Source organism: Trichosurus vulpecula, chromosome 6, assembly GCF_011100635.1.
Source record: "Trichosurus vulpecula isolate mTriVul1 chromosome 6, mTriVul1.pri, whole genome shotgun sequence".
In the NCBI taxonomy this organism is placed as follows: domain Eukaryota; kingdom Metazoa; phylum Chordata; class Mammalia; order Diprotodontia; family Phalangeridae; genus Trichosurus; species Trichosurus vulpecula.
In genome coordinates, this window is record NC_050578.1 from 36,433,056 (window position 1) to 36,452,399 (window position 19,344).

A 19,344-nucleotide genomic window follows, 5' to 3' on the forward strand; every position below is an offset into this window, starting at 1 on the left:
GGGGAAACTGAGACAGATTTCTGGACCTGTCAGCCTACAGACCATAAGGGATTCAGACAACTGGTGCAAGGGGGATTACAGGGATCCCTTTGCAGGATTCTGTTGCATTGCCCATGCTTGTATTTGGGTGTCATTCCCAGACTTTGGAAGAGCACTAGCATACAGCAGTTGTGGCCACAAGGAAGTTGGGACTCTAGTCACAGTTCCAGGGCAGAAGAGAGTGCTTATAGTCACTCACAGACCAAAGCACAGGCCAGAAGAGTAGTAAACACACCTCCCTCTAAACCATACCACGTTGGAAGGACTTAAAACTTACAGGTCCACAGAATTATCTCTGAAAACAGCTACATAAAACCTTGGAACAGTGCCCCCTTCACTCCAGAAGCAGGGCCCCACTTTAGCATACAGTTAAAAGTCAAGAAATAGACTGGGAAAATAAGCAAATAGCAGAAAAAAATCCTGACTATAGAAAGTTACTATGTTATAGGGAATATCAGAACACAAACTCAGGAGAAGACAACAAAATTAAAAACTGCTATATCCAAAGCCTCAACGAAAAAAAATAAAAGAATTGGCCTCAGAGCATGGAAGAGCTCAAAAAGGATTTTAAAAAGCTAGTAAGAGAGGTAGAGGAAAAAGTAGGAAGAGAAATGATAATAATGCAAAAAAAAAATTAACGGCTTGGTAAAGGAAGCACAAAAAATAGTGCAGAAAATAACACATTAAAAAATAGAATAGTCCAAATGGTAAAAGGGACAACAATCCAAATAAGAAAAGAATGGTTGAAAAATAGAATGGGCCAAATTGGAAAAAAAAGATATTCAAAAACTCACTTAAGAGAATAACTCATTAAAAAGCAGAATTGGCCAAATGGAAAAAGAAATATGAAAATTCACCGAGGAAAGGAAATCCTTAAAAAACAAAATTTGGCCAAATGAAAAAGGATGTACAAAAGCTCACTAAAGAAAATAATTCTTTAAATTGGGCAAGCAGCAGCTAATAACTATATGAAACATCAAGAAAAAAACAAAAACAAAAACAAAAGAATGAAAAAATAGAAGAAAATATGAAGTATTTCAATTGAAAAACAACTGACCTAGAGAATAGATCTAGAACATTTTTAAATAAAGATTTTACATGGTAAATATTTGCTGATATCTTCTGGGTCTTTTTTGTCAGTAATAATACTGTCCATGGTCTTTTCTACTGTTTGGAATCTTTCTATCTTTCAAACAATTTGACATTGATTTTTACAATTTTCTTGCCTCCTATTCTTATTTCTTCTATATATATTTGGTTAGTGTGGTGATAATGTGATTGAGGATCTTTCCTACCAATTCAATAGGCCTCAGGTGGGGCCAGTGAAGAGAGGCAGGCCCATGCCTTTGAGATGCCAATCAGTGATTAAAGCTCTTTCCCATCCTCTTTTGCCTATTTGGTGTGAAGCCCTTGGGCCCTAAAAAGAACATATACACCCAGAAGGTAGCTATTGAGAACTGAGAATTCAGAAGTCTGAAGAGGAGCCAGACTTCAGAATTCAGCCCAAGGAGAAGGAGTAAGAATTCCAAGTCCACAGAGATGCAGAAGAGAGTGCTGAGGGGAGTGTGGAGACCAGAAAGCTGCAGACCAGAGGACTGAGAGGGGAGAGGACACAGGCAAGCAAACAGGATTCATGAGTTATTGTTTATGGGAAGGCCCTAGCAGGGGGAGGCAGGTTAAAGAATGATTTGGTTCTTTGCTGTAGCACTGTGTTTTAATCTCCTTGCTGCTACGTTGACCTGGGCTTATTGGTTCTGGAATACAGTTACTGCTATATCAACTTGGAATTACTGGTCCTGGGATTTGATTCTTTGTTTCCTAAATAAATGTTATACTTCCTCTGCCTTCTGCCTAGAGAGTTTTTCATACTTCGCATTTCTGAACCATACAGGCATGTTCATGGTCATCCTCCAGGTGATGAATCTTACCTTACTGACATAGTTAGTTGCTCTTTCAAACTTTGTCTCATGTCATTTTCATTTATTCATGTAGGACAATAGCTACTGAGATGTCAGACTACAAATATAATAGTTTACTGCCATCCATGATAAAAACATATCAGTATAGGAACAATGACCACTACTATTATTGAATAATATACTAAAAAAACTAGCTATAGCAATAAGAGAAGAAAAAATATTGAATAAATTAGAACAGTAAATGAAGAAATTAAACTATTTGCAGATGATATAATGCTATACTTTGAGAGTCCTAGAGATACAACTAAAAAGCTAGTCAAAACAATTAACAACATCAGCAAAGATCCAGGATGTGTATGTATGTGTGTGTGTGTGTGTGTTTATCAAGCACATAATCAGCATTTCTATATCTTATCAAAAAAAGTCCATATGAAAAGATAGAAAGAAAAATTCCATTTAAAATAGTTGTAAACAATATAAAATACTTGGGAATCTATCTCCATCACAAACTCTGAGACTATATAAACACAATAACAAAACACTTTTCACACAAATAAAGTCAGATCTAAACAATTGGAGATATATTAATTGCTTATAGATAGGCTGAGTCAATATGATAAAAATGACAATTCTACCTAAATTAATTTACTTACTCAGTGGTATAAAAATAAATAGAGCTAGAAAAATAATAAGAAATTTCATCTGGAAGAACAAAAGGTCAAGAATATCAAAAGAATAAATTTTAAAAGATATGAATTAAGGTGGCCTAGCAGTACCAGATCTCAAACAATTATGAAGAGGCATTTATCAAAATAATCTAATACTGGCAAAGAAAGAGAGTGATGTATCTGTGAAATAGAGTAGGTACAAAATACAGCAGAGTAAATTGTCCTAGTAATTTAGTGTTCAAAGATACAAGCTCTTGGAACAAGAATTAACTATTTAATAAAAAATTCTCAGAAAACTGGAAAGCAGTTTGGCCAAAACTAAGTAGAGATCAATATCCCGTACCATATGCCAAGATAAAGCCAAAATTTAGACATGATCTAGATATAAAGGGAGATATCATTTGCAAAATAGGGAAGCGGAAAATTCTACATGTCAGACTTATGGATGAGGGAAGAATTTATAACCAAAGAAGAGATAAAGAGCATTATGGGAAGGAAAGTGGATAATTTTTATCACATTAAATTAAAAAGGTCTTGTGCAAACAAAACCAATGCAGCCAAGATTTAAAGGAAAACAAGAAACTGGAGGAAAAATTACATCAAATTTCTCTGATAGAAGCCTCCTTTCTAAATATGTAGAGAACAGTCAAATTTATAAAAATATGAGTCATTTCCCCAATTAATAAATGGCCAAAGGATACAAACAGGTTGTTTGCAGAAGAAGAAACCAAAGCTATCTAGTCGTATAAAATGCTATAAATCACTTTTAATTAAAAAAATGCAAATTAAAAAACTTTGAGCTACAACCTCATGCCTATCAGATTGGCTAATATGACAGAAAAAGAAAATTATAAATATTGAGGGGATGTGGTTTGGACACTAAAGTACATATTGCATTGTGCATTGTACGTCATACATTCACAATGGGTGAACAAAAATGACACTATGACCAAAGGTATAAAACTGTGTATACCCTTTAACCTAGAAATACTGCAATTATGTCTGTAACCCAACTAAAAAGGAAAAGGACCGAGGTATACAAAAAAAAATGTTTATAGCAGTTCTTTTTGTGGTGGCAAAGAATTGGATACTGAAGGGATCCCATCAATTGGGAAATGGCTGAACAACTTGTGGTATATGATTGTGATGGAATACTATCATGCTATAAGAAATGAGAAGCAGGATGGTTTCAGAAAAATCTGGGAAGACTTATATGAACTGATGCAAAGTGAAGTAAGTACAACTAATTGAACATTGTACACAGTAATAACAATATTGCACAATGATCAACTGTAAATGACTTAGCTATTCTGATCCATAAAATGATTCAAGACCATTCTGATGAACTTATGATGAAAAATGCTATCCACCTCCAGAGAAAGAACTGATGGAGTCTGAATGAAGACCAAAAAATTCTTTTTTAAACTTTATTTTTCTTTCTTTTTTTTTTGGGGGGGGGATGTCCTGCATTTGCTTTTTTGATATAGCTCCTGTGGACATATGCTTTTCTCATGACTTTACATGTATAATTTATATAAAATTGCTAGTCTTCTTAACAAGGGGTCGGAAGAGGAAGAACATTTAAAACTCAAAAATGTAAAAAGAAATAAATGTTAATTTTTACATGTAATTAAGAAATATTTAATTAAATAAATAAAATATGGTGGGGGGGAAAGAAATCCTGACAGATCTGTTCCTTTTCATGTCTGTGAAATACTTGTCCACCCAGCTAGCATCATCTATAAATAAATGCTCTCAGGATGATCTGGCTTGGTTATATAACATGCCAAATTTTTCTAAAGGTTTCTTTCCCCTAATTTGTTTTTCCTTTTCTAAAGCAACATTCCTTGTTATCTTCTTTCTTCATTCTTTATAATGTTTTGGAAATTATCTTGTATTATAAATTCATGTAGTATTTGTCATGTCTTTCTATTTGGTCATGGCAACCAAACATTTTTAGACTAAGTCAATTTGTGGGCTCTTCTGATCTCTTCACTGTGTGAATATTTTATATCATCTTGTAAATAGTGATAAAATTCAATGTTTTTACCTTTATCCATTTCCTATTGTTCAGAATCATCTATCTAGGCATCTTGGTGGCATAGTTGGTTGACTCTGAGTGAGAAAGACCTTAGTTCAGATCCAGCCTCAATCACTTAATAGATCTGTATGTAAGTCATTTCATCTATGTCTAAGTTTCCTCATCAGTTAAAAATAGCTCCTTCCTTCCCAGATTGTTTGAAGGATAAAATGAAATATTTTGAAATGCTTTGCAAATATTAAAGTGCACATAAGTGTTACCTATTATTATTATTACAGAATAGGTTGGAGTTAATAGAATTTCCCATGGTGCCATGGTTTTATTTGATTTGTTTCTATTTTTACATTTTTTTCTTACCAGTCGAATGTGTTACTGCACATTGATAGGTCATTCTGAAATGATTCCCATTATAGTAACTAGCTGTTTACTTTCTGTCAATATGTAACCAATTTTATTTTTATTTGTGGGCTGTTGTTCAGCGCTTATGAAGTATAATTCATTTCAACTCGCTTGATCAAGTCTGTGTGAGACTACTAACTTATCTCTGTAGGTATTGCCTTTTACATAATCCTGAACTATATTTTTCAACATATAAATTGTCTTTTTGAGAAGAACCTTTGAACTTCCCTAAGAAAAAATTAGCTGCAACTTCTTTGCATTTTCTGAGTTCCCAGGAATATCAATATGGATTTAATCCAGTTCCCCTGGTAGTGTGTCAAATTGCTAGCCATTGGATGCACAGATGCCACTTTAGCACTATCAACAATTAAATTAACCTAAATTAACCTAACTAGACATATGGATATCCCAAAATCTTGTGGTAACCTAAATATTTCTTTTCCTATTTACACTATTCCTCAAAACCCAATGCAGGCTTGTTTAAGAGTCACCAAGACCAAAAACCAAATAATTTTTATTTTTAATCATTATCTATCATTTATTTATTTATTTATCTAGTGTTTTATTTGTTTGTTTTCTGTTTCATGATAATCCATGGCCAAGGCAGTCACAATATCAACTTCTGGTGATAAATTTGTCCCCAGTTTGGCTCATCCTCGTACTAAGGACACGCTATGGTCCTAGGTTCATTTTTGATGCTTTCTCAGTTCGGTATAATGTGTTAGATCATTCAATAAATGTTGGCTGAATGAAACAGATTCTATGACTAATTTTCAGGATTAGTCAGGATTGTTTTGCATTTCATACAATCTTTGCTCCACAGAGGCACTTAATTTCTTAATGCTGAACCACATTTTGAATCATTCTGAAAATTCTTGATGACTTCAAAATGATAACATACTGAAAAAATTAAACCTTTCTCAAACCTAGGCATCCCCTGCTCTTCAGGTAGTGGCATTAACATTACTCACATTTCTAAATACAGAACACTGAACATATGGCAATCCCTGGGCATTCTTCAGGGGCTTTGATCTATCTCTGGAGGGTTGGCAATCTACCTCATGTCACTGGCATCCATTAGAGACATGATCACATTTAGAAAAACAGAGTCCTTTTAATATAAAACAAGCATCTGTGTCTACTTTGGGAATGGCCACTGTGAACTAGTTTGTCCTAGAAAAGCTTGTAGAAAGACAAGTATATTGGCAATATCATAGAGAAAGATCCAAGAAAGTCTTATTAAAATATTAAAAATGTACCTCTCCTACATTTTCCATCTGTTGGTTTATTTGCCCTTCAGTCAGAAAAAGTCCCAGAAGGAGAGGGAATGATCTGATAAGTAAAAAGAAATGATGGGAAAAGGATTTCTTCCTCTCCCTTGATTCTCTTTAAGTGTTTATATTCTGAGGACAGATTACCAAATTATGTAAAACCACATTGAATATTAACCTAAACTATTTTCTCAAAGGCAAATACATTAGAGTTACATTAGATTTTCATAACATCGTTGTTATTTTTCCTTTGAAAGTATTACAGAATTATCTCAGGTATGCTGGGAAACAACTTACTTTATGTCATTATTGTAACAAATCCAGGAGAGTCAGAAGAGAAAAAGTACATTTCATATAATAAACATTTATTGAGTGTCTACTATGTGAATACACTACATATCAGTTATCTTCAATGACAAAAGAACTGATTTTAATGACTAAATAACTCATTTAAAATTTTCTAAATGGCCCAAACCAAAGAGCGTTAAGGGAGGGAGAGGGAGAGGGTAAAGGGCAATAAGAGAGGAACAGCAAAAACAATGATTGGGGCTAAATTAATTGGAATATTTTCCTAACCTTAATTGGCCTCAAACTCATCTTAACACAGAGAAATTTTTGACAGTACATGAATGACAGAAAATAATATGGAAGCTATTTGATACATACAACCTACTATAATACTATCCACATAGTCCCCTGTAAAGAGTTTAATTCTTCAAACTCACTCAAAGAATATCCACCTACATGCAGTGAAAAGACATTTTCCTGAATCACTTTATCTCTCTTCAACCACATTGACCTAATAACAGCAGATGAATCACAGGGTGCAAAAGTGCAAGTTTATATACAATTATTTAATTCTCTGCAATTTATTGCTATTGACCCAAGGTACCAAGGCAATTCTATGAGCACACAGCTTCTGATAAAGTCTGTCTACAATGTTCTATTTGCCAAATGGAGAGAGCAGCAAAATGAGATTCTTTCAGGTGAAGGTATCAAAAGCACTGTTGACTTGAACTTTGGGCATGTGAGAATAATCTCTTCTGCTTCTCATTATCTTAATGATTAATAGGAGGAAAAGATACAATCTCAACTTTGTGAGGGAAAATCAGATCACTACCATATAAAAGTAAAGTTAAAAGGTTCTCATTCTTGCAGTCCATCCATATGCAATGTTCATAAAATAAGCCATCATTAATTCCACACCGTGCATTGTTAGAAACTGTCCATAAAATGCATTCAGCAGTTTTCATAATTTAGTTTATAGTAACATTATGATTTTAAGATCTAATTGGTATAACATCTGCCTAGGATTTCATGATGCAAAACATCTTATAAATTTAGGCAGGAAATAATATTCCAAGGTTCTTAAATCAATCTCTGGGGCTGAAGAAACAACAGATCATATTTTCTTTGACTTTTTTCCCTCTCTTCTATACTTTTTCTTTACTGTGAATGTCATAAGAATGGTGAAACCCTATATGAACTACAAAAGATCACAATCACTGATCAAGATAAATGATCTACAAACTGTAAATGCAACCCTGACTTGTACATTCTAAGTATAAATCTAATGTTTAAAAGGAGATTAAACCTATTAGCATTAAATAATATTATCATGTGTATTTATGTAGTACCTAAAACATCTTTTTTGATGATGGCATTCACTCTTCTTAAGAAACCAGCTATCTCTTTTGACCTCAGAGTGAATAATAGCTTAATAACATTTAATAAATGTATTTCACAACTCTATTTCCATGTCTTTTAAAGTAATGGTGAGGCAGAAATTTTTCATGAGGTACAAATAATTCTAAAATTAAATTGTGGTTAAAAAGATGAATAGGCTTTACAAAACCAGAGGAAGTTAGATGGTTTAAACTTGGGTATATGACTATAGATATTAAAAGAAAAAAAAAATTCTGAGCAGCCTCAGAAGCCTCCTGAATATTGAAATCAACTGATATATAGAGAGTATTTTTTGGCAAAGAGAAATATTAAATATCAACTTAGTGAAGATAGTATTCATGTACTCACTCACTACTCTGCATGAAAGGTGGGGAGGTACATTCCTCTCACGTAATTATAAGAATTTTAGGTTCATCAATACAAAAAGAAGGAAATCTGACTGATTTTCTTCATTTATTAATATTTTATGAAAAACACAAATTATTAGTGTAAATAATTTACAATATCTAAGAAAGCCTGTTAATACTTTTTTCTAAAGTTTCATTCCATCCTTTCTCCTCTTCTTTCTGCTTCTTTCTTCCTCCCTCCCTCCCTCCCTTCCTTCCTTCCTTCCTGTATCAGTAAGGCAATAATAACAATGTAGATGATAATTGTCAAAATGCCTATGTAGTTCTGTATCTCAAAGTATATGGGACTCTCCACATAGAAGGTGGAAGAAGGAAACCATTTATTCAGACACCAGAGAACTATATCCCACAAGCCATTTATCCAGTCTACCACAGCAAAAAAACATTGCACACACAATATCACAACCTGGAGCGTTGCCATCCCCAAACTGCTCCCATTCCCTGCTGGGGTCTTCCCCAAAACAAACTCACAGTACAGCTAAGTCAGCCTGTTAAGTTCTAACAATCACGAGGGTGGCCATTAGCAGCCACCAGCAGCTATAACATCTCTCCCTCTCCCTCTCCCTTTCTCCCTCTCCCTCCCCCTCTCCCCCTCTTCCCCTCTCCCCCTCTCCCCTCTCTCCATCTCTCCCTCTCTCCCTCTGTCCCTCTCTCTCTCTCTCTCTCTCTCTCTCTCTCTCTCTCTCTCTCTCTCTCTCTCTCTCTCTCAGCATTTTCTGTGACATAACTTCCTTTTCCTGTTAGGGAGCTCCTTCCACCACATATGCCTTGGCTTCCTGTGATGTAAGCAGGTCACACTGCATATTAATGGGTGGGAAAGATCTTCAAATCTAATTGCTACTACATTTCCTTCTTTCCTTCCTTACCTCTTCTCTCTCCAATCTATCAGAGACAAGGAAGCCAGGGATACAGTTCAAATTTCAGGTGAGGTTAAGATGGTCAGAGTAAGGTCATGGTAAGGAGACTGTAGAAGTGGCATGGAGGCCTGAGACAGAAAGATCAGGTAAAATGCTCACGTGATTAGGTGGCAGAGGCAAGGATAGAGTACACATATCTAGCAGTTGTTGGAGAATAGGGCCATGGCAAGGATCTATCTATCTATCTATCTATCTTTCTGTCTATCTTCCTTCCTCCCTTCCTTCCTTCCTCCCTCCTTCCCTACTTCTCTTTCTTCTTCTTCCTTTCTTCCTTCCTTTCCTTCCTTCCTACCTTCCTTCCTTCCATTCTTCCTTCCTTCCTTTCTTTCTTCCTTCCTTCCTTTCTTTCTTCCTTTCTTCCTTTCTTCCTTCCTCCCTTTCTTCCTTTATTTTTGTTCTATATTACCTTCTCCTATAAATTGTAAAGCTCTTCGTGAGTAAGATCTATTTCATTCTTAATACTTTTAGCCCTGGTATCTACCACAGTTCTTAACACATAGTAGGCACTTAAAACTTCTAGTTAATTAATTGATTACACATATTTCTTTTTAGGATAGGCTTCCTGCCTCCTACCAGATATTTACTTTGTCAGAAATAAATCACATTTTCCAATTCCCCACTGAAATTTTACCCATGTGTGATTCCTTCCATACTACTACCTAAGTTGCAATGAATAATTCAGTGCTTTCAAAATGTATCTAGTCACCCAATTCTGTTGCATTTCTATATATATATGTGGTTTTCATTAACAGTGCTTTGGATACTACCAGAGGCTTCTCCTTCATTTATTTAAAAAGTCATTGCGTTGCTACCTCCTTTATTATTACAATAATGTATATATATATATATATATATATATATATATATATATATATATATATATATATATTGTGTCTGACAGTACAAGATTAGCAGGAACAATTAACATTAAGAGGATTCTAAAGTTGAATATGTATCAGGTTAACAGTCCCTGACATTGTTGTGGATTAAGCCTGAAGGTAAGATTGACCCTCAGTCAAAAGTGAGTTAATCGCTATGAAAGAAAATGGATTGTCACTCTTCTGAGAGGCCTACCAACTTTAAGGTAGTTGTATTCTTTAAAAAAATTGTTACTAGCCTAACTTTATATATGGGAGACACCTTGTTTAAGAAAGACTGTAAAACTGCATTTTATTCTACCAATTCAAATGCTTTATTACAGACAACAGTAACAAAATGAAAGTTATCATCTTGTATTCTCTGCACCTTTCCATCAATTTGTGATTACAAAGATGTGTTCTGAGACAGAATAACAGAATAACATTTGCAAAAGCTGGCCTGTTCTGTTCTGATGCCTTCATCAAGGATGCCCTTGATAAGTGCTCAGTTCCTGCACATAAAAATTCTGTAGAGGGGAAAAGGTAGACATGTGAGGCAATAGTATTAATGTCCTCCTTAGTTTGAAAGTAGTAAGTGATTTTTTCCTAATCATTCAATATCTTTTTTTTCTTTCAATTATCTTGAGAATTGACCCTGATTTCCCTTCAAAATTTTGTTAGCTCCATCAGTAGGAACTCCTCTATGTAGAATCCCATCAGTTGCTCTCTTTGACTTCTTTTTCTTGAGACATTTACAATTTATTGTCTACATTGGCACATTTTCTTGATCTCTCCCTCAGATATCAATACATCCCATAATCTACCAATCAGCAAAAATTTATTAAGTATCTTACTATATGCCAGGTAACATGCAAGACACAGGTCACTCAAGAGATTACATTCTAAGCAGGGAGAAAATATCCATATACATTTACATGTGTATATTACATACACATGTATATGTGTGGGTACCATGTGTATATATACTGTGTATGTGCATGTATGCATACATAAATGGGTATATACGTATGTGTATGTATACATACATACATATATATGTGTGTATGTATATATATATATGTATGTATGAATGTATGTATGTATGTATATGATGTAAAACAGATACAAAGCAGCCTTAGGGGAAGGGTCTAGTAGCTGGGAACCAGGGAAAATCTCATATAGAACTCATTGCTTGAACTACATCTTGAGGGAAACCAGGGATTCTTAGACATGGAAGAGAGGACTGTCAATATTTCAAGCCTGGGGAAGGGGCAAAGCAAAGGAAGAATTAATAAAAAAAAAACAGAATTCTGAATGTGAAGAAAAACAAGAAGGCCTGATTTTGACTATATTACAGAATGGCCTGAAAAGAGTTGTATATAATAAGATTGGAAACGTGTAGGAAGGGTCCAGTTTGTGAACAGCTTAAATGACAAACAAAAATGTTATATTTGATACTACAGTTAATAAGGAGCCACTGAGTTGGATGAACTAAAGAAGTGTCTCGTGCCATAAGAAAAACCTCTTGTCAGCAACATAGAGTTAGAATGGGGAGTGACTTGAAGCAAAGAGACAAATTAAAAGGCTATTGTGAAAGTCCATGTGCTTTATAATACAGATCTGGTACAGCTAGACCCCCTTATCTAGCATTTCTTTTCAATCATTCCCTTGACCTTGTGGACCTTTTGTTCTTCCAGATGAATTTGGTTATTAGTTCATCTATCTCTATAAAATAATTTTTGGTAGTTTGATTGGTATGGCACTAAATAAGCAAATTAATTTAGGTAAGATTGTCATTTTTATTATATTAACTCAGCCTAACCACAAGCACCTGATTTTTTTCCATTTATTTACATCTGACTTTATTTGTGTGAAAAGTGTTTTGTAATTGTGTTCATACGGTTCCTGGGTTTGTCTTGGCAGGTAGACTCCCAAATATTTTGTGTCTACAGGAACTTTAAATGGAATTTCTCTTTATATCTCTTGCTTTGGACTTTGTTAGTAATAGATAAGAATGCCAAGGATTTTTGTAGGTTTATATTATATCCTACAACTTTGCTAAAGTTATTTATTATTTCAAGTAGTTTTTTACTCGATTCTCTAGGATTCTGTGAGCAATGCAACCAAGATTAGGAGGGAAGCAGAAAATTGGAAAAGAATCTTTACAACCAGTGTTTCTGATAAAGGCCTCTAAAATATACAGAGAACTGAGTCAAATTTATAAAAATACAAGTTATTCCCCAATTGATAAATGGTCAAAGGTTATGAACAGGCAGCTTTCAGAGGAAGAAATTAAAGATATCTATAGTCATATGAAAAAATTCTCTAAATCACTATTGATTAGAGAAATGCAAATCAAAACAATTCTTGGGTACCACATCTCTCCTATCAGACATGACAAATGCTGGAGAAGATGTGGGAAAATTGGAATATTACTGCATTGTTGGTAGAGGTGTGAACTGATCCAACCATTCTGGAGAACAATTTGGAGCTATGCCCAAAGGGCTATAAAGTGTGCATAACCTTTGATTCAGCAATATCACTTCTAGGGCTATATCCCAAAAGGATCATACAAGTGGGAAAAGGACCCATATGTACAAAAATTATTTATAGCAGCTCTTTTTATGGTGGCAAAGAATTGGAAATCAAGAGGTTGCCCATCAATTGGGGAATGGCTAAACAAGTTATAATATATGAATATAATGGAATACTATCGTGCTATAAGAAGTGAGGAGCAGACAGACTTCATAATAACCTTAAATGACTTGTATGAACTGATGCTGAGTGAGGGGAGCAGAACCAGAACATTATACACGATTACAGACACGTGGTATCTGTAAGGACTAACTTTAATAGACTTGGCTCTTCTCATCAATGCAAGGTTCAAAGACAGCTCCAAAAGACTCATGATGGAAAATCTATATCCAGAGAAATAATTATGAAGTCTAAATGCAGACAGAAGCAAACTGTTTGCTCTCTTTTTTCCCTTCTTTTTTGTTTCTTCTCTCTCATGAATCATTCCATTGGTTATAATTCTTTACAACTTGACTATTATGAAAATAAGTTTAATGTGAAGGTGTATGTAGGCTCTATATCAGATTATGTACCACCTTGGTAGGGGGAAAGGAGGGAGGGGAGAAAATTTGGAGATCAAAAACTGGTGGAACTGAATATTGTAAACTAAAAATAAAAAAAAATAAATTTAAAAAAGGCCATGTGAAAGGTCCTAGTGGCCTAAGCTGGTAAGATGGCTGTAAGCGTAAGGAAAGAGGAAGAAGTAAGAAATATTGTGAAAATAGAAGGAATAAGACTGGCTGGATAACTGGGAGCAGTGAGAGCGAGGAGTTGAGGATGACATTGAGGTTGAGAACCTGGATCACTAGGCTGAGGAATAGAAAGACAGAAGCAGGCTGAGGATAAGCATTTTACATGAGGAATAAAGTCAAAAATCTTCAGCCTGCCATTCAAATCCCTCCATAATCTGGTCTTCTTGATGCTTTTCCCTTTCTGCTTTCCACATGCACTTTTCCCTCCAGACAGCTTTGCATGGTGTCTCTCAAATTGTCTCATGCTTTTAAGCTTCAGCATTTATTCATGCCATTTCCTCTACATGGAATGCATCCTGCCCCCCATCTTTACCTGCAAAGAGCCTGCCAACCCTTCGTGGCTCACCTGAAATTGCACTTCTTCCACCAAGCCTTCCTTGGCTATCTCAAATGGAAGTGATTTCTCTTACCTGATATAGAAGTTTTGTTTGGTATTCTGCTAACTTGGGATTTATCTTCTTTGAAGGGGCATGTTCCAGTGATTGTGTTAATTTGATCAGGCTAAAGACAAGCACCCCTACCTAGATAAAATAGTGCTAAACAAGTATAAATGAAAGACTGTCTCAGGAGCCAGCATTTCTTAGAACACCAAATGCAAGATGGTGAAATGGGATCAGGAGAGTCAGTGGATGGAAAGGAGATTTCAAGTTGAAAAGATCTTCTTGGGATCAGGAGCAATCTCCCAGGATTTTCTGTGAAATGACTATGTTGAGATTTGCCTCAATACCTTTCAACTGCTCCCATGACTTAGTGTGAATGTGGGACCCTTCTATTGTATTTCCAGTAACCCTGTGGGCTTGCATGTTACTGTTGTGTGGATTATGTGGATATCTACATATTTATAATATATCAGCTAACATCTATATGCTGCTTTAAGATTTATAAAACACTTTTGAAATATCATCTAATTTTTTTTTCATAACCTCCTCAACTAGGAATAAGTACTATTATTACCCCCATTTCACAGATGAGAAAACTGAAACAGGAGGTTAAATGACTTGTCTAGAGTTACACAGCTGCTGTCTGAGGCTAGATTTGAACTCAGGTCTTCCTGACTCTACGTCCTGAGTGAGCCCTCTCTACTGTACCACCTGACTTTCTCTCAGTCAGACTGACTCTAAACTCCTGAAGATCAGAATCTGTGACACACATTTGTGCAATCTCCACATAGTCTAATAAAGTGACCTATTGCTAGTAGGTGACCAATAAATAGTTTATATTAATTAAATCAATGAAACTTTAGATTTACCAATGAAAATTAACTCATAAGCTTTTCAAGTAATTGGTTTGTTATGAATTTATATTTTGAGAAAAAATATAAGTCTCTTCTAAGACATTGATTTAAACCAGAGTTCAAAATCACCACTTCAAGTCTTTGTGGAGTACAGAAAATCATAATTGCTGAAGATACCCAATTTCACAAAGTTTTTGTTTTGACACATTTTGAATTGATTCTACAAATGGTCTTTTATTTATCACTCACAAAAGCAAAAATGAATTATCTCATTTCTTTTAATATTTGGGAGAGTTAGCAATAATTATATGAAGACCAGTTAGGTGTTCAACCATTGTATTCTAAAACATTTAATTAATTATATCATTAGTTCCATGTGATTCTAAAAGTTTGAAGAGCTATGTTAGAAAATTAGACATCCCAAACAGATTTTCTTATATTATTTTGAAATTTTAAAAATAGAACTAGATTTATTTATCTTGTAAAACTTTAAGACACATACTGGAATTGTTTCATCATCAACCTGGCCTTAAGTCATTTAACCTTGAAATACTTAACAGCAGCTTAACTTCTCTATCAGTTAGTTTCTGTTTTAAAAACTAAAGGGCCTAAAAGTATTGCCTCATAACCTGGAGCCCTCTCTTTCCCCTCCTGCCTCCTACCTCACCTCCTTAATGTCTCTGCCAATTCTTCTGCTGACATTTAATTTAATCTTGGTATCTTAGGGTGTTTAACGAGGTTAATGAGTTTCACTACCATAACAGATGTTTAATGTCTGGAGAAAAGAATCTCATTTAATAAAGCCCGTTTTTGTAACTAACTAGCTAACCAACTAAGTATACACACACACACACATACACACCTGTACACATATTGTTATATAAATACATAGATGTATATATATAGATATATATACACACATGTAAAGAGATATATATGTATATATAATATCTATGTGTATATTAATTCTTCTCCTTAATCCATGCTTCCCCCCAAAAAAAAGAAGAATCAGGGAAAGTGACCAAATTGTTCATAACATTTTTTACCTCAAAATCCCACCACTTGCTCCGTATGTTAAGGATTTCAAAGACAGAAGGAAAAGTACCATTTAGAGGAAAGTATTCATAATAATACTTTTTTATAGTGAAGAACTAGAAATGAAGTGTATGCTCATTATTTGGGGGAAAGCTGAAAAACTAATATATGAATATAAAGGACTAATGTGCTGTAAGAAATGATGAAGAAGAAGTCAGAGAATCATGTGAATATTTGTATGACCTGATGTAGAATGAAATAAGCAGAACTGAAGAACAATATACATAATGACCTCAATGAGAGACACGGAAGGTAGAATGAATAGGTTACTGGACTTGGAATCACGAAGATCTCATTTGAAATATTTCCTTAGATGCTTACTAGATATCTCACCCTGGATAAGTCACTTATCATAATTGAGCCTCAGTTTCCTCATTTGTATAATGAGAATGTTGGTCTTGATGAACTTTAATGACTCTTCCATCTCTAAATCTTTGATCCTATGAGTATAGATTAAAAGATCTTTGGAAGGAAGCCAAATTCTGAATATCTGAACAAGCAATAACGGCCTCAGAGAACAAACAATGAAACATACCACCCTTCTCGAGGGTGGCAGCTAGGTGGTACAGTGAATGGAGTGCCAGGCTTGGAGTTAGGAAGACCTGAGTTCAAATCCAGTATCAGACACTTACTAGCTGTGTGACCCTGGGCAAATCACTTAATCCTGTTGACCTCAGTTTCCTCATCTGTAAAATGAGCTGGAGGAGGAAATGATAAATGACTCCAGTATCCTTGCCAATGTAAAATGTTGTATATATTGTCACTGTATTAGGTACTTTATTTTTTTCCTGGAGAGGAGAGGATAAAGATAAAACAAAGCTCCAGAAATTATTGTGATAAAACAAAAGAAGGCATAAATAAAAATCCTCCTTTAAAAAAAGGGTGGGGGCAGCCCTATACAGAATCAAAAAATAACATCTCAAAAAACTTCCTATCTTACTCACATGGGGAAACAAAATGTAGTAGAAAAGAGATAGAATTTTGTATAGTGATGAATAAACAGTGCAGATGTAGGTAACACATTTTATACGTCATTTATGACCAAAAATCAGTTGCCTGCATTAAAACACCTTCTGTACATGTAAGATTCTCTTATTTCTATGTACAGAAATAGTTTCTTGCCTTCATCAAAAAGTGAGAGTTTACATAAGACAGAGACAAATGTAATTCAAACTCTTGGGCCTCATCTATATTTTAGTAAAGCCATTGAATACAAAAAGTTAATTTAAATTCCTATCTGTGTAAATATCTTCTCAAAATTAATTCTTACATATATAAACTATATTTTTCTTTGCATATCTGCACTCAAGTGGCATTCCAGAGTATCATAATACGTAGTGATAAGAGAAACTGAAATGTTGTTTTGACATTTCAAATATTTGAACTCATTTCTAATCTAATCTTTGTTCTCCAAAATGAAGGTTGCTATTTATTATAAAAACAAAACAAAACATTCATGAGAGTTAAATTCTAGCCAATGACTGTTGTAAATAATAAATGCCCAGGTAGATGTTTCTTTCCCCAAAGAGATTAATCCTAGTTTATCACTTTCATAGCTAACTCTACCTTTCAATGCTTCCTGGCAAAGGGATTTCCTATCACAAAGGGTATATATTTGGTATTGGGGGAGAAAATGAAAATTAATCTCACATTTGAAGATTTCAGGTGTCCAACACATACCTTAACATCATTGGTATTCATCCTTGTGCCCTCCTTCCCCACAAAGATGTCATCAATGTCCACAAGAATATACCTGTCCAAGGATAATGTGAGTTTCTTCCCTGACAAGAAGGAGATGGCATCTATGAAGATGAGCTTGTGCAGCCAAAAGTTCAAGTTGTTGCCAAAAAGAACCCGCTGAATCCCATCGTGAAGTCCTAGGTCATGTATGATGGTGGCATAGAGAACACCCTTGGAAATGGGGGGAGAAAGGTTTTCAGGGGCCTTGACTTTGGCAAATATCACTGGTTGATATGCCGAATGATTGATTTGGAAAACCGTCCAGTCACTTCCAGGTAAGGAACGTCTATCAAGCTTAGAGGATTTTGTCACCCGGAGCAATGGAGAATGAGGGTTAATGCAACAATCTTTCACAGCAAGGTTTCCATGGACTGAAAAAGGGAAACCCTTCAGCAGAGAGCCCTGCAGGCTATTGTCACTAGTCTTGTAGAATCCAATGACTCCCACACCATACTCTACACAATATTTGTCTAAAAGGCCTCTATTCCAAGAGTCCATATTGACATACTTTGAAATATTTTCATATATAATAAGAACATATTTGCCTTTATTTTTGTCAATCAGCACAGGGAGGTCCCCTTTTCCAGGAGCAATTTCTATATGATACTGAAACCTACTTGATTCGAGTATCATGATGATGTCTTGTCCCAGGGAAGAATACTGGCTCTCCACAAACACCAGAACAATGGGATCTGTCCTTAATGGGTCAAAGGGCTTCATGGTCTTTAGCTCCATCAATTTATATGGCAGATATGGAAGCTCCCCACAATCCATTTCTGAAGACATTTCAGAGAGTTCATTCTCCTGTTTGTAGCCAGAGTACAAGTAGTATGCTGAAATGACAATGCTCACCATACAAAAGGTGGCAAGCAAAAGAACTGTCCGCTGAAAGTGTCTGTGAAGCTTCATGATAAAACTCATGTCGAATATATGTGCCTCAAATTGTTCCCAACAGCAGCAGCATTTAAAAGAAAGAAAGAAAAGACAGTGTTTCAGCAACTTCTCCAGTCGATGTGGTATTTTATGTCACCATTGCAGCACATTTGTCTCCCTTCAGCAAAATTCACAGAAAATATAGTCTGAAAGACAGAAGTCAGGAATAAAATATTGAATTTGTATACTTTGAAAGAGCAGAAGTTCTCCTTGCCTTTCCTCCAACTACTTCCTCTACCTGCCCCATACCCACCCATGCCACTGGCTGCAAAGGTCTACTTGGGATGGATGAATGGATAAGATAGTAAATAAGAATAGTGATCTTACCTGACTCCAGAATCAGATAGTGTAAAAGAGCCTCAGAGAAGGAAGGAAATGGATCTAGCAAAAATCCAGCCTCATAGCTTGCTACCATGACTATTATGCTCAACTGACTAAGAGAAGGACCTGATCCTTAATGAAGGGGTCTCAGATATGTTGTCAAGACTTTAGTCTTACAAAAAGATTCCTTCAGTTCACTGAAGACAACTTCCAGAAGCTGTCAATAAGAAATATCTCTAATCACATAAAAGACTCTGGGAAATATTATCTTATCTGGTGGCCAAATACTACACCACTTATCTAAAGTAAGTACATTTTGAAAGTTTACTAAATCTTAAATAGTACACATAGACCTCGATTCTGCAATTGGCACATTTGTGAAAGTTATGTCTAAATTAGATCTTTGTTAAATTTATGATTTAAAAGAAACCTGGAGTAATTAATTTAGTTAGAAAAATCATAAGATGATAGTTTAAAACTGGAAGAGCATC

General features: G+C 35.0%; 1 protein-coding gene across 1 annotated transcript in view; it reads right to left on the reverse strand.

The window, feature by feature from the left end:
- The window catches only part of LOC118853428 (bifunctional heparan sulfate N-deacetylase/N-sulfotransferase 3), a 204,865-nt gene extending 186,195 nt beyond the window's left edge, over window positions 1-18,670 (reverse strand). Inside the window, exon 1 of the mRNA XM_036763515.1 lies at window positions 17,540-18,670. Within this exon, the coding sequence (XP_036619410.1) occupies window positions 17,540-18,520 (981 nt within the window). The 5' untranslated portion in view covers window positions 18,521-18,670. The remainder of the gene's footprint in view (window positions 1-17,539) is intronic.
- Window positions 18,671-19,344: the final 674 nt, after the last annotated feature.